Source organism: Oncorhynchus gorbuscha, unplaced genomic scaffold (assembly GCF_021184085.1).
Source record: "Oncorhynchus gorbuscha isolate QuinsamMale2020 ecotype Even-year unplaced genomic scaffold, OgorEven_v1.0 Un_scaffold_891, whole genome shotgun sequence".
Lineage (NCBI taxonomy): Eukaryota > Metazoa > Chordata > Actinopteri > Salmoniformes > Salmonidae > Oncorhynchus > Oncorhynchus gorbuscha.
The window spans coordinates 65,001-90,913 of record NW_025745865.1 but is presented as its reverse complement, the minus strand read 5'-3'; the positions used below and the strand labels follow the sequence as shown (position 1 = coordinate 90,913).

General features: G+C 42.4%; 2 protein-coding genes across 10 annotated transcripts in view; one reads left to right on the top strand and one right to left on the bottom strand.

Moving 5' to 3' along the window:
- LOC124020729 (hydroperoxide isomerase ALOXE3-like) overlaps positions 1 to 11,658 on the top strand; it is a 30,278-nt gene extending 18,620 nt beyond the window's left edge. For both annotated transcript variants that reach the window (XM_046335987.1, XM_046335986.1), the window contains 5 exons: positions 1,755 to 1,924; positions 4,060 to 4,181; positions 10,149 to 10,249; positions 10,348 to 10,518; positions 10,690 to 11,658. In XM_046335987.1, the coding sequence (XP_046191943.1) occupies positions 1,755 to 1,924; positions 4,060 to 4,181; positions 10,149 to 10,249; positions 10,348 to 10,518; positions 10,690 to 10,869 (744 nt within the window). In that variant the 3' untranslated portion in view covers positions 10,870 to 11,658. The remainder of the gene's footprint in view (positions 1 to 1,754; positions 1,925 to 4,059; positions 4,182 to 10,148; positions 10,250 to 10,347; positions 10,519 to 10,689) is intronic.
- A 6,348-nt stretch (positions 11,659 to 18,006) lies between these two features.
- The window catches only part of LOC124020727 (nephronectin-like), a 70,212-nt gene continuing 62,305 nt past the window's right edge, over positions 18,007 to 25,913 (bottom strand). For all 8 annotated transcript variants that reach the window (XM_046335978.1, XM_046335979.1, XM_046335981.1 and 5 more), the window contains 2 exons: positions 25,403 to 25,662; positions 18,007 to 19,495 (listed from right to left, as the gene is read on the bottom strand). In XM_046335978.1, coding sequence (XP_046191934.1) covers positions 19,385 to 19,495; positions 25,403 to 25,662 — 371 coding nt within the window. In that variant the 3' untranslated portion in view covers positions 18,007 to 19,384. The remainder of the gene's footprint in view (positions 19,496 to 25,402; positions 25,663 to 25,913) is intronic.

The following is a 25,913-nucleotide window of genomic DNA, read 5'->3' as shown; positions in this document are numbered from 1 at the left end:
AAGGCCTTCTAAACACCATACGATTATACAATCGTAACTTTTGTTACGTGCCCCCTGCAAAAATGTCACTCAAACAGAAGGGGGAACTAACAGAGTCACTGACCAACAACCAAAACAAAACAGGTGGGGTTTTAGGAGGGCTTCTGAAAGACACTCATGGGGGTGTCCACTGAAAGTTGACTAGCAACAACAACTGGAACCTAAAAGACACCCACCATGAGCTCCGACAAAATTTGCCCAAGAAGAGGCAAACAAAAGAAAAACCCACATCAAACTTACAGACAGGAAGCAAACCAAAAAGGTGGAGCAAAACGAAAATCAGGAATATTTTCCTAGAACTCATATAGGGAGCACCACACCTAAAGGTGTTGACCCTCCACATATCTCAAGACATCTGGAGCACTGGGCCACCCATTCTTAAATACACCTGGGCCAGCACCGTGAAACACCTTCCCACTAACAAGATGGCAACCTGCAGAGGTGTAACACATACTGTCTAGTGAGGTGACACCAATCAGTGAGCCCTACATGCTAACCAGCTATACTGTATGTGCTAAAGTCCAACCTCAAAACATCAATGGGAAAATCAAAGCCTGTAACACATTTGACACTGAGCTGGTTATCGTTTTGAGATGTACACCTAGCGACACATACCGCGGTAGAGTAAATTGATCATCAGGCTGATCTGTCAGGCGTTGCCTAGCGACACATACCGCGGTAGAGTAAATTGATCATCAGGCTGATCTGTCAGGCGTTGCCTAGCGACACATACCGCGGTAGAGTAAATTGATCATCAGGCTGATCTGTCAGGTGTTGCCTAGCGACACATACCGCGGTAGAGTAAATTGATCATCAGGCGGACGTGTCAGGCGTTGTTGTGATACATCTTTGTGAACCTCTCAGCCCTAAACGGGAGGGTTGTTTAGCAACAAAACCAATGCAGCGCAATTTGAGGGCAAAACAACTGTCAATGCCAAAGTATTATTGACAACTTTAACTCTATTTTGTCTCCAAATGTTTATTGAAAACATAAATACATTTGCACAATAAGCACTTTTCTCTCAAATATATCGTTACAGTTGTTGGCTAGATAGAGAATGGTATCCATATTAGCATAGCCATATTAGCATAGATGTGATAAGTTTAAACACCTGAAAACAAGACATGGTATCAAGGACAAAATGCAACTAGCTGAAACAAGCCACCTGCGATTCCCCACATGGTAGCTTCTTGTCATTGTTGCTAGCTATCTGACCGTTCAGACTCATAACACACAGTCATCTGCTCCATCTATGCATGTGCATCATTTTTGTGATATCAGGCAACCTGCCTTTGTCGCTTAAACCACAGAGCTGCCCTGACGTCTGTCATTAACAAGTTCTGTCATTGATAACCCTGTTTGATATTTAAACCACAGAGCTGCCCTGACGTCTGTCATTAACAAGTTCTGTCATTGATAACCCTGTTTGATATTTAAAACACTGATCGCCATTAGAACCCAACTGCATGTACAATTATATGACACAAGGAGAGAAGTGACAGGTTTTTCTCACTGGTTACATAAACCATGTTTCCATCCAACCATCATGAGGCTGAATTACCCAACAGGCTTGATGGAAACAGCACATTTTTGCAATAAATAAAAAAACTATATAAATAAATAAACCCTCAACAAGGGTGGATATTTTGCTCTGTGAAATAGATTATGCCATGATTTAAAAAAAGGTGAACTATCCCTTTAACCCATCTTGAAGAATGCCAGTATAGGAGGTCCAGGGATGGTGGAGTTCCTGAAGGAAGCTGTGGCCTCATTGACCTACAGCTCCCTCTGTATGCCGGAGGACATCACAGCACGTGGTCTGGAGTCAATCCCCAACTTCCTCTACAGGGAAGATGGACTCAGGTTGTGGGACATCGTTCACAGGTAGTTTGTGTACAAGTCTCTTGAGTTTTGTGGTGAAAAAAAATCCAAGATCTGTCAATTTGACAGCACAATTAGATTTGTGCATTATAAGGAGGCTAGTTCATGCAGCTACATTTTTGCTCAGTTTACTAAACTGTAGTCTACTCGTTCCTCCAAAGTAAATCATGCTGCCAGATTATAATGAGGCTAACGCTCTTTTTTACAAAGATTTGTGCTCTTTTGCACTATGATAATGTAGCCCATAATATTGGTGCTGGGTCATTCCATGAAATTAGTGTCTTTGGTGTACCTTTGATATTTTTTAAGCCTGTTATATTAAAGATAAATTAAATAGACCTCATGGAAAATTCAATACATTTTTTTATATTAATAAAGTGTTGTTAACGTGAAAAGAATCTGCATTTTAACATGTCTCTCTGTGCATCCTCTGTGACTTCTAGGAAGATTTTTAACATGTCTCTCTGTGCATCCTCTGTGACTTCTAGGAAGATTTTAACATGTCCCTCTGTGCATCCTCTGTGACTTCTAGGAAGATTTTAACATGTCCCTCTGTGCATCCTCTGTGACTTCTAGGAAGATTTTAACATGTCCCTCTCTGTGACATCCTCTGTGACCTCTAGGAAGATTTTAACATGTCCCTCTGTGCATCCTCTGTGACTTCTAGGAAGATTTTAACATGTCCTCTGTGCATCCTCTGTGACTTCTAGGAAGATTTTAACTTCCCTCTGTGCAGGAAGATTTTAACATGTCCCTCTGTGCATCCTCTGTGACTTCTAGGAAGATTTTAACATGTCCCTCTGTGCATCCTCTGTGACTTCTAGGAAGATTTTAACATGTCATCCTCTGTGACTTCTAGGAAGATTTTAACATGTCCTCTCTGTGCATCCTCTGTGACTTCTAGGAAGATTTTAACCCCTCTGTGCATCCTCTGTGACTAGGAAGATTTTAACATGTCCCTCTGTGCATCCTCTGTGACTTCTAGGAAGATTTTAACATGTCCCTCTGTGACAGGAAGATTTTAACCTCTGTGATCTTCTAGGAAGATTTTAACATGTCCCTCTGTGCATCCTCTGTGACTTCTAGGAAGATTTTAACATGTCCCTCTGTGCATCCTCTGTGACTTCTAGGAAGATTTTAACATGTCCCTCTGTGCATCCTCTGTGACATCCTCTGTGACTCTGTGCATCTTCTAGGAAGATTTTAACATGTCCCACATCCTACTTCTAGGAAGATTTTAACCTCCACATTTCTACAACTTTTCACCATTTTAAAGCTTTAGTTATTTTGTTGCTTTGATAAAGTAATTTCTGAAGATTATTATATATTTCACATGATTATTGATTAATTAAGTTTTAAAAAACTGTTCCTAATTTTAAGACCAATCCTGTTAAGTGAACTGAACTCTTTTTAAAATGGTGAACCAATTTTTGTTAACTATTTTTTTCGTAAAGAAACACTGAACATCTAGTCAAATCATAACATTTTGACTAGATGTCAAAAGCATAACACTTCAACCCAGTTACCCATAGACAGACAGGCCATAAATGTTATCACAATTATTATTATTTTTAAATGAAGCTTCCATTCCTGGGTCGCACGTCTTTTCAGTTCGCTGCAGCTAGCGACTGCAACAAGCTGCAACAAACACTCAAACAGGACAGTTATATCTCCATCTCATCATTCAAAGTCTCAATCATGGACACTTACTGACAGTCGTGGCTGCTTTGCGTGATGTATTGTTGTCTCTACATTCTTGCCCTTTGTGCTGTCATCTGTTCCTAGTTAAATATATTAAACATGTAATTGCCCCTCCCTGTTGCATAGAACAAGCTTCCATTCCCTGTCACCATGAGATTTATGGCTGATTTAAGATAAAATCGTCAAAACACTTACGGTCAACCCTGTAGCTTTGTTTGTCACTTAATAGGCCCTTACTATAATATTTTTATTTTTATTTAACCTCTGATATATTTTAAAAATTAAGTTTAACATGTGCTCTTTATGACAATGTTAAAATGAGGTGAAATAAAAATCACCAAGTTACACTACTCATAAGGCACCTAACTGGTGGAACAGTCCTGTGTTTTGTCATAGTGTTCTGCTAATACCTGATGTTGTCCTGTGGTTTTGTATAGGTTTGTTCACAATGTGATTGGTCACTACTACACCTGTGACTCAGACGTCCAGAAGGACTCTGAACTGCAGAACTGGATCAAGGAGATCTTCTTCCATGGGTTCCTGGCAGAAACCAGCACAGGTTACACTTTTCTCATTTAAACGACACACTAGCTCTTTCTCAACTCTTAATCATAAGACTACATCAGTGCAATACAAATGTACAGATCTGTTTTGTTGATGATTGTTTCTGATAATATGTAATATCCAGAAAATTCCAAGTGATTCCATACAGTATCTACTGTAGGTTTGAGTCTACATTATGAGATTATTATGGATTTTTATCTGTCAAACGGTAGTCAAGCATCTATCATCATGTCACCAAAATAAACCCCTCGATATTTCTTGGAAAGTAGCATCAAGCTCATCACCGTGCACTTTCACCACGGGAAGTTCATCATAATTGATTTAATCTGTAGCATGTTGCTGAAATGTGTATGATAAAAATGAGTGGTGGTGTCAGTTCCTGGAAGCATAACCACGGAAAGCGAGGCCAGGCCTGTTGCAGCTCTGTAAACTTCCCACAATAACCAAGTGGTAGTGGACCACACACCATATCATTGCGTGACTCCAAGTTGTCTTGGATATGATGGTTATTATATCAATATTTGCACAAAAGATATTTCCACTGCCATGTTTTTGCATAATACATTTGACCGACACACAAATATCCCACAATGTCGATTTATTGTAATTGTACTGAAACGTCCTGTTTCCATCACAGTTGTCATTACTTTTTTTATACGGTGTGACTTACATAAAAGCTGTGGATGGAAACATAGTTACACAAACTAATGGAATTTGATGGTTCTGTCAATGGTGGATGGGGATGACTCTCTTTGTGGATACAAACTGGATGGAGACTGATTACTCTTTGGTTTTTAAAATCTTTAACTGAACACTGTTACAAGCATTCATGAACTGCCATTCTTCCTGTTCTCTTCCAATAATGAACTAAATCTGACCAATCAGAAGAGCGCAAAGTAGTTGCAAGGTAGATAATCAATTACCATTCCAATTCACCACACTGTAGGACTAACAACAGTGGCTTAGAAAAGAACTCTCATACAATAATCTTACATTTCTTCCCCCCGCCCCCTAGAGAAACATCCCCATTTCTACATCCGATAAGAAAAAAATAATACTGCTGAAGGTCCATAGATCTATAGACTTCTCACTTCAGTACATAGACTCCCCTGTCACTTAAGAGACTAACTCGACGGCAATCTGGGTGCTCAGACGAACTTTGCTCCAGTACTGCTGGTTGAGGTGTAGACATCTGGTCTACTGAGGGGTCAGGTGGGCAAGAGGGGTCCTAACAAGGGGCCTGGTGAGGCACAGGGGGATCCAGGGACATCTCAGGTAAGTAGTGTTCCCATGTCTCACAGGGCCTTGAGGATCTGAAGGGTAAGGCACCTGACAAGACTGTCAGGGTCAGAGGTCGAGGAGGTGCAGGAAAGTGTTCCACAGGCTCATTCGTTCCAGGTCGGGGTACAGGTGAGATGTACGGTCTTAAACATTTTTAGTGGATCACTTGGGTCTTGTTAGATTGGTCCAGCAGGTACCTGACCCTGGTCTTTCATGGCACAGAGGTTGACGTACTTTGAAAAGTAATCCTGCACCACAAGCACATAAAGGGCCTTCAGGAAGTATTCATACCTCTTGGCTTATTCCACTTTTTGTTGTGTTACAGCCTGGAGTCAAAATGGATGAAATATGATTATTTTCTCACCCATCTAAACACAATACCCCATGATGACAATGTGAAAATGTTTTCATTTTTTTTGTGCAAATTTATTTACATTGAAATATCTACTTTACATACATATTCATACCCCTGAGTCAATACATGTTAGAATAACCTTTGGCAACAATTACAGATGTGAGTCTTTCTGGGTAAGTCTGTAAGGGCTTTGCACACCTAGATTGTACAATATTTGCCCATTATTCTTTTCCAAATTCTTCAAGCTCGTCAGGTGGCAGGTAGCCTAGTGGTTAGAGCGTTGGTCCAGTAACTGAAAGGTTGCCAGATCAAATCTCTGAGCTGACAAGGTAAGATCTGTTGTTCTGCCCCTCAGTAAGACAGTTAACCCACTGTTCCTAGGCTGTCATTGTAAATAAGAATTTGTTCTTAACTGACTTGCCTAGTTAAATAAAAGCTCACATTTTTTGTTGATCATTGCTAGACAACCATTTTCAGGTCTTGCCATAGCAAATGAAAACACTCGGCCACTTAGGAACATTCACAGTCTTCTTGGTAAGCAACTTCAGTGTAGATTTGGCCTTGTGTTTTATGTTATTGTCCTGCTGAAAAGTAAATTCATCTCCCAGTGTCTGGTGGAAAGCAGACTGAATCAGGTTTTCGTCTAGGATTTTGCATGTGCTTATGTCCATTCTGTAAAAACTCTCCCTTTCCTTAACAATTACAAGCATACCCATATCATGATGTAGCCACCACGGTGCTTGAAAATATGAAGAGTGATACTCAGGTTTGTGTTGTATTGGATTTGCCCTAAACATAACACTTTGTATTCAGGACAGTATGACTTTAGTGCCTTATTGCAAGCAGGTCTTAGAATATTTTTAATCTGTAAAAGCTTCTTGTACATGGTTAGCATAAGCAATAGCAGTCTCACGCCTTTCCTCCTTTTGGGCAAGCACAGCGCTCACCGCAGAGCAGGATGTGTCTGTGTAAAGGCAGAACGGCTGCATGAAGTCTGGGAAGACAACTATGGGAGGCTCTGACAAGGAGTGTTTCAGGTAGGAGAATGCATCTTGGCATGCTTAAGTCCACTAGAATGGAACATTATTTTCAGTCAGCATATTTAGCAGTACAGCATGGTGTGCAAAGTTCTTGATAAACTATATGGTAATATCCAGAGTCCCAGGAAGGCTCTCACTTCTGTGGATGTGTGAGTAGGCCAGTCCTTCACATTTTGCACGTTACTTGGTTCTGGCTGAATTCCATCTTTGGACACGATGTGCTCTAGGGATAGTACCTGGTCTTGGGTGAGACGACACTTGGCAGGGTTCAGCTTCAGGCCGCTGGCTTGGAATCAGGAGAGGATTTCTTCCAGGTGCTGCAGGTGTTTCCCTCGAAGGAACGGATGTAGATGAAGACATCATCCAAGTACAAGTTTTTAATCGGAGGCCTCACAGTACATACATCATTACTCTCTTGAATGTCACTGGAGCATTGGTCACTGGCATACAGCTCATTTGGCATACAGCTCACCTCATTGGCATACAGCTCATTGGCATACAGCTCACCTCATTGGCATACATTGGTCAGCTCATCTCATTGGCATACAGCTCACCTCATTGGCATACAGCTCACCTCATTGGCATACAGCTCACCTCATTGGCATACAGCTCACCTCATTGGCATACAGCTCACCTCATTGGCATACAGCTCACCTCCTCTTGTGACTGCTGTCTTTTCTCGATCCGTAAACAGTGTATGATCACTGGATGATGATTTTTAAGTCTAATATTGCGGGTAATGGCATCGCAAATGACTAGGGTTTTCAATTTGTCAGAGCCTAACGATTGCATCTGAAGCTGGGCTTGCAACACGGCTATCCTCACCATAAGGCAATAGATCTCCTGTATATTATGAGTACAACGACTGCAGTTAGATGTTACTACTTAGCTTTTTCGGCTGGTGGAGGTCCTGTAGAACCATGTCCAGATAAAGCATCCAGGGTGAACAAGTTGAATGAAGAGAGTAGAGGGAAGAAAAAAACAAGATGGTGTTAAATGCAGATTTTGATTAAACTGTTATTAAAACTGAAAAGTTTGGCAGGTAGCCAAGTAGCAAAAAACAGCACAGCAGCATGGAGACAAGTCATCTATCTTCATAGAGGGTGCAGCAACATCCAGGGAAGGTGATGTGGTACAGCATGTCTTCCACAACTGATATCCAGTAGGACATGTTGCTGTTGCAGGAAACCACGCCTAGTATCACTGAATGATGGGCCCCTCTGACAACTTGAAACTCATGCTTGAGACGTTCTTTCCCTAGGGGAAATGCATACTGACAAAGTCCTGGGAATGTCCAAACATTGTTCAAACATTGTCCATTGGCAGAGCAAGCAAATGCAAAGAACGTCTTCATGGGGTGCTTTTTCAGAGCTGGATGTGATGTTCTGAAATCCTCACTGATGATGGAAATGGTCGATCCTGTGTCAAGAAGAGCAGACACTTCAATTCCCTCAAAGATGGCAAGTATGTTAGCTGAAACACCCTCTGTGGAAGCCATCTTGTCACTTTCGTTTTTGAATCGTGGGATGTCAACAGGGAGCTCTGGTGCACTGGCTGAAGTTTGCTCCTTAACAAACAACTAGTGATCGTTTCCCTGCTGTGTGGAACCAGACACGTTAGATTGCCTAATGTCTGTCAGGGGACTGGAAGTGTACACTGTGCCTGTAATGAGGGCTCACATATCCCTCTATCCTTGGAGGTGGACTCGGGCTGTTGTGTTGTCTGTCCCTTGCATTAGACTGGTGCCTGTAGTCTGGGTAGTGAACTCTTGGTGGGTAGTCTAGAGAGTAGTAGTGACAGCTTCCACCATCAGAGCTCCAATCACGTTGGCCTTGGCAGTACTCTGGAGAGGCAATAAATTACAGACGGTGACACTCTGGGCCACGGCATTCAGGTGAGTAGTAGGCTCATGATGGATGTTGAGTTTGATGGTCTGGTGAAAAGCCGAGTGCTCTTCTGGCAGCATCATTGGATGGGGTGGAGATCCTGTCGGCCCAGAAGCCAAAACACTGTGTGAGGTTCTGGTTTCCCACCTGTAGCTGGTGTACTTCACTCTTCAGGCTATTCACAGTGAGAGTCAGCATGAAGGAGCTTCTCATCTGTGTCATTAGAACAAAACATATCAACCTAGTCTGGGGTCTGTGCCACTGGCGGGTATGCAGCATGTAGTTGGAGAGCTGCACAAGTTCTTTCAAAGAAACCTGCGGCGAGCTGGGCATTACCGATGTCCTCCGCTCCATGAATCTTCGCATGCAAGGCTGGGTCCAATCCGGCCACAGTGGTGAAACTTCACCCATTCCTGTGCCTTGTGGTCATAGTCGGGGAAGGCCTCCAGAACCAACGAGTGATGTCAGCAATGTACACATCCAAGCTCTCACCAGGCTTCCTATGGCAAGCATTTACATGTGTCTGAAAGAGAGTGCTTGGGGCCAAGGGCTTCCTTGAGTTTGGTCTTGACAGCAGAGTAGGTCTTCTGAACCATTAGCGAAAGGCTGTCCCAGTATAGGAGTTCTGAATCAGCTAGGTGCGTGGGAAATACTGAGACTATTACAGGCCCAACTCCATATCTGGCAGATTGTACATTGCCTGCACAGCCACTTCAAAGCGACAAGACCAGCAAGCAAACAACCCAAGTGCCATCTCCCTGAAAAGCTGGTGGTAGTTAGATCTTTTTTGTAGCCCCCCATAAGAGGTGATGAGGGCTACAAAGTAAATAGCATTGTCCAAAGGTCCAGCTTGATTAACATTGTCTAATGATCCAGCTAGTTTAGCTGTTTCAGACACGTTCCAAGAAAGTAGCAAAACGTTGGCAAATAATCTTAAACATTTTTGCAAAGGTGACAAAAACTGCAGTAATCCTCTAAATCTCTCAGAAAAAGATAGTAGCTAGCTCTTACCAGCTGTCCAGATGAGTCCTTCGTCCTTGTGCTAGCTGGTGAAAGTATCTACAATGTCCATGGAAAAATACTTTTGTCCACAATTCATAGATTTCTGATTGACTCATTCACTGACAAAGAAGCAAAGCGAGCAGTGTACAACGATACATAATGTATCGTGTGACTAGTTTTTGCAGCTGTCTGCGTTCGGCACTACATGGAGAGTGAGGGAGAGGGAGAGAGGGCAAACTCCACCAAATTAGTTTCAATGTATGGAATCACTTGGGAATTTCTGGATTTTAAGTCAACTTCCCTTTCATGGTTAACATTCCAAAACTATATCCCGGATAATTAGCAAAATGTCAATACAGTGTCTGAATGAAGTGGTTTACTGTACCTTCTCCATGCAGGAATCCCTCAGTCTTTCAGTTTGATGACAGAGCTGGTCAAGTTTCTCACCATGGTGATCTTCACAGTGTCTGTCCAACATGCTGCAGTCAACAATGGACAGGTGATGAAACCAATTGTACCATTTTAGTTTGCCGTGTTTCTGATGAATTATATTGGAAAAGCAAAGTAGTTTGATCTATTTTGCCATTGTCATTCCAGTTTGATTTTGGGGGCTGGATGCCCAACTTCCCCATCGCTCTGCAACAACCACCTCCCACCACTAAGGGGCAGTGTACTGAGAGCACCATGCTGAAGACCTTCCCTGACATCAACACCACCGTTAATGGCATGGCAGCGGTGTACCTTCTGAGCAGGCAGTCCACTGACTTTGTGAGTATATGAGAGAAACTGTATTAAAGTATATTCTATGACTTTAAAACATTTCATGACAATCCCAATAAAATAGTTTCCTTAGTAGTCATAATTAAAATATACTCAGTGGTTCATGAAACAACAGTTTCCATGTTATTTAAAATTCCATCAACTCTCTTGCCTCCTTAGGTCGCTCTTGGAAATGGCTATCAGGATCACTTCAGCGAGAAGACCCCTCTGGAACTGATTCACGAAACTCTAAATGTGCTGAAGAAATACAGCTTTGAAATCCAAGGCAGGAATGTCTCTTTGCCCCTGTCATATACCTACCTGAATCCCAACAATGTGGAGAACAGTGTGGCCCTGTAAAATGAGTCGGTCGTATTTATTAGGCACCAAATGGAAGAAATGCACAGATACAGAGAGAGACTACCTGGACTTGTCCAATAAGAACCACTTGTTTTCATTTTCCATTGAAGCATGTTTTACAACCTTTTTCTACGGTGTGCCCTAATAAATGCAACCTAGGTAATTGACTTTGGTTCAATTGTTAGAGACATGTTGCACTTGAACTAGAACTTGAACTGAAACAAAAATATTATAAATCATATTTGACTTAACCCTTATATTATGTCAGAAAAGGCTATAAACGTTTGATGTTCTGATCCAATTTGAAAATGACATTAAGTATAGTTTCCCTTATCAAAATGTGGCTGCGAATGGGACTTTTCCCAGACCTTTTCTTCTAAAAACAATGTAGGTGTCCTTCCCTTCACATTTCTCACTGTCAATCAAGAATGATAATTCTTCAAGTTTTACCGGTGAAACATCCATGCAGTATCTGCATACCAACCATTTAATCTCAATCAGTTTGATCTTCTTGCGTTATACAGTGTTTCAAACTATCCTACAGTGTTGTATTGAATGATGTAGATTGTGTGAATTGTGGAGCAGAGAGTGTTAACAAGTTTGCCTAGTGGACCTATTAAGTTTTGGCCACATGAGAGAAAAACGCAGTGGTGTTTTTGTCTTACAGTAATGTAATACTATGCTATTATAGTCGGTTCATTATGTGATCTTGCAGACATTGATTCAGCTTTGATCCATCTTTATTAAACAGCACCATTCGCCAGAGTAGCCTGTTCTCAAATGTACCCAGAACATTGTAGATGTCTCGTTTTTTGTTGTTGTACTGTGCTGTATTTTTACAAGTTCATTACCCCTACCTAGACAAGTAGATGAAGGGTCAAAGACCAACAGATATTTTTGTGATTTCAATCAAAATATTCCGGTCAACTTAAGTTTATGTTTTTTGGGTAGCCTAGTGGTTAGACCATTGGGCAAGTAACCGAAAGGTTGCTGGATCGAATCCCCAAGCTGACAAGGTACAAATCTGTCATTCTGCCCCTGAACACTGTAATTGTAAATAAGAATTTCTTCTTAACGGACTTACCTAGTTAAATGAAGATTTAAAAAAATAACTTCTGACTTCTGTATCATCATCATACACTTTGGTTGAGTGTGGCAGAATCAGTAGAGTGAACCTTAAAATAGCCATCAACTCCAATCCCCTAGGGTCATGACCAGCTCAGCTGTTATTGCATCCAATTAGGATCAGAGATTACATTGTTGTCCAAGTTAAGTAGACCAGACTCAGCTGTTATTGCATTGTTGTCCAAGTTAAGTAGACCAGACTCAGCTGTTATTGCATTGTTGTCCAAGTTAAGGACCAGACTCAGCTGTTATTGCATTGTTGTCCAAGTTAAGTAGACCAGACTCAGCTGTTATTACATTGTTGTCCAAGTAGACCAGACTCAGCTGTTATTGCATTGTTGTCCAAGTTAAGTAGACCAGACTCAGCTGTTATTGCATTGTTGTCCAAGTTAAGTAGACCAGACTCAGCTGTTATTGCATTGTTGTCCAAGTTAAGTAGACCAGACTCAGCTGTTATTGCATTGTTGTCCAAGTTAAGTAGACCAGACTCAGCTGTTATTGCATTGTTGTCCAAGTTAAGTAGACCAGACTCAGCTGTTATTGCATTGTTGTCCAAGTTAAGTAGACCAGACTCAGCTGTTATTGCATTGTTGTCCAAGTTAAGTAGACCAGACTCAGCTGTTATTGCATTGTTGTCCAAGTTAAGTAGACCAGACTCAGCTGTTATTGCATTGTTGTCCAAGTTAAGTAGACCAGACTCAGCTGTTATTGCATTGTTGTCCAAGTTAAGTAGACCAGACTCAGCTGTTATTACATTGTTGTCTAGACCAGACTCAGCTGTTATTGCATTGTTGTCCAAGTTAAGTAGACCAGACTCAGCTGTTATTGCATTGTTGTCCAAGTTAAGTAGACCAGACTCAGCTGTTATTGCATTGTTGTCCAAGTTAAGTAGACCAGACTCAGCTGTTATTACATTGTTGTCCAAGACCAGACTCAGCTGTTATTGCATTGTTGTCCAAGTTAAGTAGACCAGACTCAGCTGTTATTGCATTGTTGTCCAAGTTAAGTAGACCAGACTCAGCTGTTATTGCATTGTTGTCCAAGTTAAGTAGACCAGACTCAGCTGTTATTGCATTGTTGTCCAAGTTACCAGACTCAGCTGTTATTGCATTGTTGTCAGACTCAGCTGTTATTGCATTGTTGTCCAAGTTAAGTAGACCAGACTCAGCTGTTATTGCATTGTTGTCCAAGTTAAGTAGACCAGACTCAGCTGTTATTACATTGTTGTCCAAGTTAAGTAGACCAGACTCAGCTGTTATTGCATTGTTGTCCAAGTTAAGTAGACCAGACTCAGCTGTTATTGCATTGTTGTTATTACATTGTTGTCAAGTTAAGTAGACCAGACTCAGCTGTTATTGCATTGTTGTCCAAGTTAAGTAGACCAGACTCAGCTGTTATTGCATTGTTGTCCAAGTTAAGTAGACCAGACTCAGCTGTTATTGCATTGTTGTTGTAGACCAGACTCAGTGTTATTGCATTGTTGTCCAGACCAGACTCAGCTGTTATTACATTGTTGTCCAAGTTAAGTAGACCAGACTCAGCTGTTATTGCATTGTTGTCCAAGTTAAGTAGACCAGACTCAGCTGTTATTGCATTGTTGTCCAAGTTAAGTAGACCAGACTCAGCTGTTATTGCATTGTTGTCCAAGTTAAGTAGACCAGACTCAGCTGTTATTGCATTGTTGTCCAGACCAGACTCAGCTGTTATTGCATTGTCAGCTGTTATTACATTGTTGTCAAGTTAAGTAGACCAGACTCAGCTGTTATTGCATTGTTGTCCAAGTTAAGTAGACCAGACTCAGCTGTTATTACATTGTTGTCCAAGTTAAGTAGACCAGACTCATTGCTGTTATTGCATTGTTGTCCAAGTTAGACCAGACTCAGCTGTTATTGCATTGTTGTCCAAGAAGTAGACCAGACTCAGCTGTTATTGCATTGTTGTCCAAGTTAAGTAGACCAGACTCAGCTGTTATTGCATTGTTGTCCAAGTTAAGTAGACCAGACTCAGCTGTTATTGCATTGTTGTCCAAGTTAAGTAGACCAGACTCAGCTGTTATTACATTGTTGTCCAAGTTAAGTAGACCAGACTCAGCTGTTATTGCATTGTTGTCCAAGTTAAGTAGACCAGACTCTTTGTTACCTTACAGCCTATTCTTAAATTATGTAATGATTTTTTTTCCCTCATTAATCTACATACCCCATATTGACAAAGTAAAAAGACTTTTGCAAATGTATAAAAATACAACTGAAATATCATATTTACATAAGTATTCAGACCCTTTACTCTGTACTTTGTTGAAGCCCTTTTGGCAGCGATTACAGCTTTGAGTCATCTAAGGTATGATGCTACAAGCTTGGCACACCTGTATTTGGGGAGTTTCTCCCATTCTTCTCTGCAGATCCTTTCAAGCTCTCTCAGGTTGGATGGGGAGCGTCATTGCACAGCTATTTTGTCTTGGCTGTGTGCTTAGGGTCGTTGTCCTGTTGGAAGGTGAACCTTCGCCCCAGTCTAAGGTCCTGAGCACTCTGAAGCAGGTTTTCATCAAGGATCTCTCTTTTACTTTGGTCCATTCATCTTTCCCTCCATCCTGACAAGTCTCCAAATCCTTATGATGCTGCCACCACCATGCCATGCTTCTTAAGTAGACCAGACTCAGCTGTTATAATTGTTGTCCAAGTTAAGTATCAGCCATGCAACAAGCTGATTTGTGGAGTGCTGCAGAGATGGTTGTCCTTCTGGAAGGTCCTCCCATCTCCACAGAGGAACTCTGGAGCTCTGTCAGAGTGACCATCGGGTTCTTGGTCACCTCCCTGACCAAGGCCCTTCTCCCCGATTGCTCAGTTTGGCCAGGTGGCCAGCTCTAGGAAGAATCTTGGTGGTTCCAAACTTCTTCCATTTAAGAAATATGGAGGCCACTGTGTTCTTGGGAACCTTCATTGCTGTGGAATTTTTTGGTACCCTTCCCCAGATCTGTGCCTCGACACAATCTTGTCTCAGAGCGCTACGGACAATTCCTTTGACCTCATGGCTTGATTTTTGCTCTGACATGCACTGTCAACTGTGGGACCTTATATAGACAGGTGTGTGCCTTTCCAAATCACATCCAATCAATTTAATTTACCACAGGTGGACTTCAATCATGTTGTAGAAACATTTCAAGGATGATCAATAGAAACAGGATACACCTGAGCTAAATTTAAAGTCTCAAAGCATGTTGTCTGGTATTTCTGTTATTTAAAAAAAAATACATTTGCTAAACTTTCTAAAAACCTCTTTTCACTTTGTCATTATGGTTATTGTGTGTAGATTGATGAAAGAAAAAAATATTTACTCAATTTTAGAGTAAAGCTATAATGTAACGAAATGTCTAAAAGTCAAGGGGTTTGAATACTTTCCGAATGCACTCTATCCACCATCTTTGTTAGGAATTAGGAAGTCTCAATACAGGTGTCTGAGAGGCACATTACCAGAGCTGGCCAAGATTAAGAAGTCATTTTCTTTTGCAACGCTCTGCTAGCTAGCCCCACCACCACAGAAAGTGCTGAGCTCGGCTGAAACACCTGCATTTTGGAGTTGCCTTACTCAAGAAAGCAAAAAGGAGACCATGTTTGTATGCGGCTTTATTAACTCAATTTTTATTAGTTTTACATTGTTTGCAAACTGATAATATCACGTATTAATACCAAAATTACAAGCAAAAAATGCAAGCCCCCCCCAAAAAGGTATATATATGTATTTGTTTTTACCTAATAGTGTGGAGCTCAAAACAGGTGGGGCTCTGGGTCATTTCATATAGTTGATGTCTTCACTATTATTCTACAATGTAGAAAATAGTAAAAATAAGGAAAACCCCTGGAATGAGTAGGTGTACCCTGGAATGAGTAGGTGTACCCTGGAATGAGTAGGTGTACCCTGGAATGAGTAGGTGTACCCTGGAATGAGTAGGTGTACCCTGGAATGAGTAGGTGTACCCTGGAATGAGTAGGTGTACCCTGGAATGAGTAGGTGTACCCTGGAATGAGTAGGTGTACCCTGGAATGAGTAGGTGTGTACAAACGTTTGACTGGTACTGTATACACAGTATTATATACACACTGAGAATACTAAATATTAGGAACACCTTGCTAACATTGAGTTGCGCCCGCTTTTGCCCTCAGAACAGCCTCAATTCATCAGGGAATGGACTCTACAAGGTGTCGAAAGCGTTCCACAGGGATGCTGGGCCATGCTGACTTCAATGCTTTCCAGAGTTGTTTCACTTTGGCTGGTTATCCTTTGGGTGGTGGACCATTCTTGATACACACGGGAAACGGTTGAGTGTGAAAAACCAAGCAGATTTGCAGTTCTTGACACAAACCACTGCGCCTGGCACCTACTACCAGACCCCATTCAAAGGCACTCAAATGCTTTGTCTCTCCCATGTGATGGAACATTTTATGTTGGTGCTTTTCTATTTCTACATTTCTGTGTTCTATGTTTGTGCTTTTCTAATGACCGTTTTCTGTGTTCATACAAGTGACTAATTGAACGAATCCTCACTATTAGTAACTTCAATTCGGGAGTACTCCCAGACTCTTGTTTTGAGAATGAAAGATCTCTCAGTTTCAAGGTCTCTGCTTAGAGAGAAGAAGCCTCGTGAGGTATTGGTCTGTCACAAGCATGACCCAGTATTGGTCAGTCACATGCATGACCCAGTATTGGTCGGTCACATGCATGACCCAGTATTGGTCTGTCACATGCATGACCCAGTATTGGTCGATCACATGCATGACCCAGTATTGGTGTGTCACATGCATGACCCAGTATTGGTCTGTCACATGCATGACCCAGTATTGGTGTGTCACATGCATGACCCAGTATTGGTCAGTCACATGCATGACCCAGTATTGGTCTGTCACATGCATGACCCAGTATTGGTCTGTCACATGAATGAAGCAAATGTTAATGATGAACGAATAAGCTAAATCATGCAAATATAACTTGTCTGTATATAAGAGATCTAACGGGACTGCCTCGGTAGAGCTCCTGATCGACAAAATTATGACAAAAGGTTTTCTTACTAATTATTTGCCTCTTTTTGAATGTCATTGTATTTCCAAGCCACTGTAATGCACTTTGGATGAAATCTTCATCAGGGCTCATTGACGATGCATTGAGTAGAATGCTCAGTTGGGCAACAACCCAAAATGAGCATTCAAAACAATATCGTGACAAACATGCAACCCATGAATAGACCTCTATATATGAGTTACTGTGTCCAACACACCACCACTTATGTTGGGAACCTACTGACCCCAAAAAATATTTTTGTTCTCAATTACATGTATTGCTAAAATAATGGTTGATGGAAATACAGGCAGGCACCACATTACTACAGGACAAAACAGCTCAATCAAGCATGATGGTATTGTAAGTATAAAAGTAAAGCTTCCTTTCATGTAATTAAAAAGCTTGAAAAGGTAGTGGAATGGTATTAGTGTGGTGTGTGAATAATGCAATACTTGAACTTTTGTGCGGTACAAATTACATTATTGTGGGCACACCTTCTCAAATAGTATTAATTAGGCTTGATAAGTTTTGAATCCTAAGCAACCTGCATACACCTTGTTTGAAGTGCAATAGACCAACATAGCACAGGAGGCTGCTGAGGGGAGGACAGCTCATAATAACGGCCGGAACGGAGCGAATGGAATGGCATCAAACACATGGAAACCACGTGTTTAATGTATTTGATACCAGTCCACTAATTCTGCTCCAGCCCGTCCTCCCCAATTAAGGTGCCACCAACCTCCTTTGCAACATAGCTACTGTAGTAGGTCAAAGCTATGTGCCGGAAAACCTTAGTGGAACATGGGTGGAGTGGTCATTGTGGTGCTCATGTGAATGTTTGGCTTCAGACAAATGCCTACTTCTCACTTAAAGGGTTTGTTTTTTTGTTTTAGATTTGATGTAAATGTGTGTCACACAGAAAAGACAAAGACAACATGACAATGACACGCTTAATCAAACATGTATCAGTCAATGTCCTTTTATTTACATCATTGGCTGAGTATATTATGAGAATTTGGTGAACTGATCCATGCATATAGTACAGTTTGAATTTCCAACAGATCAGAACCTTCATTATGGCAGATGGCACAATAATGCAACTGTGTACTGCGAAACGTTAAAAAACGACTGAGGAAGCGATCTAGTAATTCAACATAAAGCATGAACAGATATGATCATTTATGTACTGTAAACAGCCTTGTATTCCCACAAGGTTCAAATGTTTATCCTTATATTGATCTTGAATTATAGAAACAAACGAAAACCATACATTTTTCAACTCCAATTAATACATAAGTCTGAATTTACATAAACGTATAAACCACACAGCTTAATATGAGCATGAAAGTGTTCTAGAATATGTACACACAACTACATTTACAGTAATACACTGGGTGAGTGCCAGAAATCGTTGATACTGTCATCGCCAGTACAACCAACTTGCACTTAATAGAACAAAGCACATAGAGAGAAATCACGGTCAATCTTAAAATTCAGAATTCAGATAATAAAGGCTTATCATGTGAACTTGCATACAGTTGTAGCAATAGTAACATACGAGTGCCTCAGCACTAGTTTTACAGAATTTGATTTGTCTAAATAAACGGAGCAGGGTTTAGATTTCATTCTCCCCATTATCATTACAGGTTGGTGTCTTCTCTTGTTGTCCCTGGGTCCTGCTCATTAGGGCACAGAACGGGAAATGTTTTAAAATGCTCTGCAACGGAAAATGTAAATAATTGTTTCTTATTGGACAAGCCCTCGTAGTCCCTCCTTGTTTCAGTCAGTTTTTCCCTGTTTGGTACCTAATGAACACGACGCAGGTTAAAACAGTTATACAATCTAAATGATGGATAGCAAACAATCAGATATGGCTTCAGACAAAAATATGAAAGCAAGATGATGAAACATCGATGGAGGCCTTTGGGCGGTGTGATTGGCTGGGTGGCATTGCTCACAGGGACGTTTCCAGGGTTACCAGGGGCAAGCACAGGTCAATAGTGAGGAACCGGGTGATGGAGAGTTGGAGAGAGTGGGTAGGGGTGGTGGGGGATCACATGGTGGACCCTCTTTCTCCCCGGTGGTTTGGGGTAGTCTTCTTATTGGTGGAAGGGTTTGGTGCAGTCTAGTTATTGGTGGACAGGTTTGTTGCAGTCCTCTTGTTGGTGGACAGGTTTGGTGTGGTCTTCTTATTGGTGGACAGGCAGAGAGAAATGCCCCTTCTTCCCAGAGGTGCTCTTGGACCCTCTATGGGGGTCCAATCAGAGTCTGCTCCTCCCTGGGCTCTTTCTCTCCACTTCTCTCTTTCTCTCTCCATCTCTGTCGCTCTCTGCTGTGTGTATTAATGTCTTCTCAGATTGTGCTCCTCGGTGCAGGAACCTTTTCTCAAGGTGATGTCATCCACGGCCATCTCTCCGCTCCGGCCACGGCCGCGCTCGCCCTTCAGAATCACCTGGGAACAACAACACAGCACAATAAATAAGTTATTTTACTTATATAGCACTTTCGATTACAAAATGTAATCTCAAAGCAAAAAAAAAAGAAAAAAAAACAGGGACAACTAATTATCAAAATGGAATGTGAATGGTGTCTAGTCAGCTTCAGACAGAGGTAGTATGGAAAGGCAGTCTGCTGTGACTTGAGAGGAGGGGGGCATCGATGGTTAGCCAGGGAGAAAGGCAGTATCTGCTATGACTTGAGAGGAGGGGGGCATCGATGGTTAGCCAGGGAGAAAGGCAGTCTGCTATGACTTGAGAGGAGGGGGGCATCGATGGTTAGCCAGGGAGAAAGGCAGTCTGCTATGACTTGAGAGGAGGGGGCATCGATGGTTAGCCAGGGAGAAAGGCAGTCTGCTATGACTTGAGAGGAGGGGGGCATCGATGGTTAGCCAGGGAGAAAGGCAGTCTGCTATGACTTGAGAGGAGGGGGCATCGATGGTTAGCCAGGGAGAAAGGCAGTCTCTGCTATGACTTGAGAGGAGGGGGAATCAATGGTTAGCCAGGGAGAAAGGCAGTCTGCTGTGACTTGAGAGGAGGGGGGCATCGATGGTTAGCCAGGGAGAAAGGCAGTCTCTGGTATGACTTGAGAGGAGGGGGCATCGATGGTTAGCCAGGGAGAAAGGCAGTCTGCTATGACTTGAGAGGAGGGGGCATCAATGGTTAGCCAGGGAGAAAGGCAGTCTGCTATGACTTGAGAAGAGGGGGCATCGATGGTTAGCCAGGGAGAAAGGCAGTCTGCTATGACTTGAGAGGAGGGGGCATCGATGGTTAGCCAGGGAGAAAGGCAGTCTCTGTATGACTTGAGAGGAGGGGGCATCGATGGTTAGCCAGGGAGAAAGGCAGTCTGCTATGACTTGAGAGGAGGGGGGCATCGATGGTTAGCCAGGGAGAAAGGCAGTCTCTGCTATGACTTGAGAGGAGGGGGGCATCAATGGTTAGCCAGGGAGAAAGGCAGTCTGCTGTGACTTGAGAGGAGGGGGGCATCGATGGTTAGCCAGGGAGAAAGGCAGTCTCTGGTATGACTTGAGAGGAGGGGGCATCGATGGTTAGCCAGGGAGAAAGGCAGTCTGCTATGACTTGAGAGGAGGGGGCATCGATGGTTAGCCAGGGAGAAAGGCAGTCTCTGCTATGACTTGAGAGGAGGGGGCATCAATGGTTAGCCAGGGAGAAAGGCAGTCTCTGGTATGACTTGAGAGAAGGGGGGCATCGATGGTTAGCCAGGGAGAAAGGCAGTCTCTGGTATGACTTGAGAGGAGGGGGGCATCGATGGTTAGCCAGGGAGAAAGGCAGTCTCTGGTATGACTTGAGAGGAGGGGGGCATCGATGTTTAGCCAGGGAGAAAGGCAGTCTCTGGTATGACTTGAGAGGAGGGGGGCATCGATGTTTAGCCAGGGAGAAAGGCAGTCTGCTATGACTTGAAAGGAGGGAGGCATCGATGGTTAGCCAGGGAGAAAGCCCTTCACCAGGAGAGAGCTCTTCACCTGGGCACTTCGCCATCTCCGACCATCATAGAACCTCCATAGCGTAGTAGTTGAACATCAATTGAGGACAACCATGATTCAAACACACACACCAATAACCAATGTGTCAGTCGTTGCTAAAGGTCAGTCACAGATGGCAAAGACAAGTCAAGTGTGGTGTCAGACATACTTCTGTATACTGTTTTATAGTTTAGGAACAGCTGCTCTTTCTATGGCATAGACTGACCAGGTGAAAGCTATGATCTCTTATTTTTGTTACATGTTAAATCCACTTCAATCATCCGTGTAGATGAAGGGGAGGAAGGATTTTCAAGCCTTGAGACAATTGAGACATGTATTGTGTATGTGTGCCATTCAGAGGGTGAATGGGCAAGATAACATATTTGAGTGCCTTTGTACGGGGTATGGTACTAGGTGCCAGGCGCACCGGATTGAGTGTGTCAAGAACTCCAATGCTGCTGGGTTTTTAAATCTCAACAGTTTCCCGTGTGTAATAAGAATGGTCCACCACCTAAAGGACATTCAGCCAACTTGACACAACTATGGGAAGCATTGGAGTCAACACGTCTCAGCATCCCTGTGGAACGCTTTCGGCACCTTGTTTAGTCCAAGAATTGTGGCTGATCTGAGGGAATAAAGGGGTGCAACCTAATATCAGGTGTTCTGTATATATACTACTGTATACGGCTTTACACTCTCTATATACTACTGTCACCTGTTTTACTCTCTTTACACTCTTTATATACTACTGTATACAGCTTTACACTCTTTATATACTACTGTATACTTCTTTACACTCTTTATATACTACTGTATACAGCTTTATACTCTATTATTATTACATTTTTTAATTATTTTACCCCCTTTTTCTACACAATTTCGTGATATCCAATTTATAGTTACAATCTCGTCTCAGGAGAGAAGGTCGAGAGCCATGCGTCCTCCGAAACACGACCCTGCCATGCTTCACTGCTTCCTGACACACTACCTGCTTAACCAGGAAGCCAGCCGCACCAATGTGCCTGGCCCACCACAAGGAGTCGCTAGAGCACGATGAGACAAGGGAATTCTGGCTGGCCAAACTCTCCCCTAACCCAGACAATCAAGAGAATTCCAAGAGTGTGCAAAGCTGTCATCAAGGCAAAGGATGGCTACTTTGAAGAATCTTAAATCTAAAATCGAACACTTTTTTTGGTTACATGATTCCATGTGTGTTATTTCATAGTTTTAATGTCTTCCCTATTATTCTACAATGTAGAAAATACTAAAAATAAAGAAAACCCCTGGAATGAGTAGGTGTGTCCAAACCTTTGACTGGTACTGTATATATACACTACCATTCAAAAGTTTGGGGTCACTTAGAAATGTCCTTGTTTTTTAAGTAAAAGCACATTTTTGTCCATTAAAATAATATCAAATTGATCAGAAATACAGTGTAGACATTGTTAATGTTATAAATTACTATTGTAAATGGAAACAGCTGATTTTTTAAATGGAATATCTACAAAGGTGTACAGAGGCCCATTATCAGCAACCCTCACCCCTGTGTTCCAATGGCACATTGTGTTAAATAATCCAAGTTTATCACTTTAAAAGGCTAAATGATCATTAGAAACCCCTTTGGCAATTATGTTAGCACAGCTGAAAACTGTTGTTCTGATTAAAAATGCAATAAACCTGGCCTTCTTTAGAATAGTTGAGTATCTGGAGCATCAGTATTTGTGGATTTGATCACAGGCTCAAAATAGCCAGAAACAAAGACCTTTCTTCTGAAAGGTTCTGAGAAATTAAGGCTATTCCATGCGAGAAATCGTCAAGAAACTGAAGATCTGGTACAACGTTGTGTACTACTCCCTTCACAGAACAGCGCAAACTGGCTCTAACCAGAATAGAAAGAGGAGTGTGAGGCCCCGGTGCACAACTAAGCAAGAGGCAAGTACATTAGAGTGTTTAGCTTGAGAAACAGACACCTCACAAGTCCTCAACTGGTAGCTTCATTAAATAGTACCCACAAAATACCAGTCTCAACGTCAACAGTGAAGAGTTAACTCCATGATGCTAGCCTTCTAGGCAGAGTTGCAAAGAAAAAGCCACATCTCAGACTGGCCAATAAAAATAAAAGATTAAGATGGGCAAAATAACACAGACACTGGACAGAGGAAGATTGGAAAAAAGTGTTATGGAAAGACGAATCGAAGTTTGAGGTGTTCGGATCACAAAGAAGAACATTCGTGAGACGCAAAAAAATGAAAAGATGCTGGAGGAGCATGGTGTTAAGCTGTCAAGCATGGTGGAGGCAATGTGATGGTCTGGGGGTGCTTTGGTGGTGGTAAAAGTGGGAGATTTATACAGAGTAAATGGGATGTTGAAGAAGGTAGGCTATCACTCCATATTGCAATGCCAAACCCTGTGGACAGCACTTATAAACTACAAAGCCAAAAGTCTGCAAGAATGTAATTGCTGCAAATGGAGGATTCTTTGACAAAAGCCAAGTTTGAAGGACATAATTATTGTTTCAATTAAAAATCATTATTTATAACCTTGTCAAAGTCTTAACTATATTTCATATTCATTTTGCAACTAATTTCACATGTGTTTTCATGGAAAACAATGACATTTCTAAGTGACCCCAAAATGTTGTATTTATAAACTCAGCAAAAAAAGAAACATCCTCTCACTGTCAATTGCATTTATTTTCAGCAAACTTAACATGTGTAAATATTTGTATGAACATAACAAGATCAACAACAGACATAAACTGAACAAATTCCACAGACATGTGACTAACAGAAATTGAATAATTTGTCCCTGTACAACGTTGTACAGTAAGTAACAGTCAGTCAGTATCTGGTGTGGCCACGAGCTGCATTAAGTACTGCAGTGCATCTCCTCCTCATGGACTGCACCAAATTTGCCAGTTCTTGCTGTGAGATGTTATCCCACTCTTCTACCAAAGCACTTGCAATTTCCCTGACCTTTCTGGGTGGAACGGCCCTATCCCTCACCCTCCGATCCAACAGGTCCCAGACGTGCTCAATGGGATTGAGATCTGGGCTCTTCTCTAGCCATGGCAGAACACTGACATTACTGTCTTGCAGGAAATAAACACACAAAACGAGCAGTATGGCTGGTGGCATTGTCATGCTGGAGGGTCATGTCAGGATGAGCCTGCAGGAAGGGTACCACATGATGGAGGAGGATGTCTTCCCTGTAACGCACAGCATTGAGATTGCCTGCAATGACAACAAGCTCAGTCCAATGACACAACACCCCAGACCATGACAGACGCTCCACCACCAAATCAATCCCATTCCAGAGTACAGGCCTCGGTGTAACGCTCATTCCTTCGACTATAAACGCGAATCCGACCATCACCCCTGGTGAGAAAAAACTGTGACTCGTCAGTGAAGAGCACTTTTTGCCAGTCCTGTCTGGTCCAGCGATAGTGAGTTTGTGCCCATAGGCAACGTTGTTGCCGGTGATGTCTGGTGAGGACCTGCCTTACAACAGGCCTACAAGCCCTCAGTCCAGCCTCTCTCAACCTATTGCGGACAGTCTGAGCACTGATGGAGGGATTGTGCATTCCTTGTGTAACTCGGGCAGTTGTTGTTGCCATCCTGTACCTGTCCCGCAGGTGTGATGTTTGGATGTACCGACCCTGTGCAGGTGTTGTTACACGTGGTCTGCCACTGCGAGGATGATCAGCTGTCCATCCTGTCTCTCTGTAGTGCTGTCTTAAGCATCTCACAGCACGGTCATTGCTTTCCCTGGCCACATCTGCATCTTCATGCCTCCTTGCAGCATGCCTAATGCACATTCATGCAGATGAGCAGGGACCCTGGGCATCTTTCTTTTCGTTTTTCAGAGTAAGTAGAAAGGTTTCTTTAGTGTCCTATGTTTTCGTAACTGTGACCTTAATTGCCTACCGTCTGTAAGCTGTTAGTGTCTTAACGACCGTTCCACAGGTGCATGTTCATTAATTGTCTATGGTTCATTGAGCAAGCATGGGAAACAGTGTTTAAACCCTAAAGCCAAATCAAGAGGAATTAGGGAAATTAATAAGTGTGTGTGTGTGTGTGTGTGTGTGTGTGTGTGTGTGTGTGTGTGTGTGTGTGTGTGTGTGTGTGTGTGTGTGTGTGTGTGTGTGTGTGTGTGTGTGTGTGTGTGTGTGTGTGTGTGTGTGTGTGTGTGTGTGTGTGTGTGTGTGTGTGTGTGTGTGTGTGTGTGTGTGTGTGTGTGTGTGCACGCTACATTGACAGAGAATAATGACGATCTGTGAAGTTAATTGGATTTTTATGAATTATCTTTGAAAGACAGGGTCCTGAAAAAGGGAAGTTTTTTTGCTGAGTTATATATATATATACACTACTGTATACTCACACTCTCAAGTCCCGTGCCCCACAGCGTGATCTGGGTATGTCTCCAGCCGCTACCCCCCGTCCTTCCCCACACGGCCGGGCTGTACTGCTTCCCTTTCTTCACAAACACCTGGAGCATACCCACATGGTGTCCTGCCAGCTTGTGGCGGAACGACAGACACAGGTTACCGTCGTCCCAGGGAGGAGTCAACGGGAGGACCAGGCGCGCCCCTCGCCCGCTCTTCTTGTCGCTCACCTCAGGGATGGTGAGGTATTTTCCACCTGTGGAGAGGAAAGAGGAAGAGAAAGTGATATCACAATCAGGGTAGCGTTCAATAGGAGAAAACGTTTGGAAATGAAGGAGATGCTAGAACACTGGTTTTAGTTGTCAGATGGATGTGTCTCAATCAGATGGCTTCATCTTTTTGTGATCGGCAGCTCCATTTTACAGAATATTGTCCTCATTGAAATTCGTGCCGAAAACCTCCCAAAATGTCCTCCTGGGACTATAAAGTTATACTACTAAATAGAGT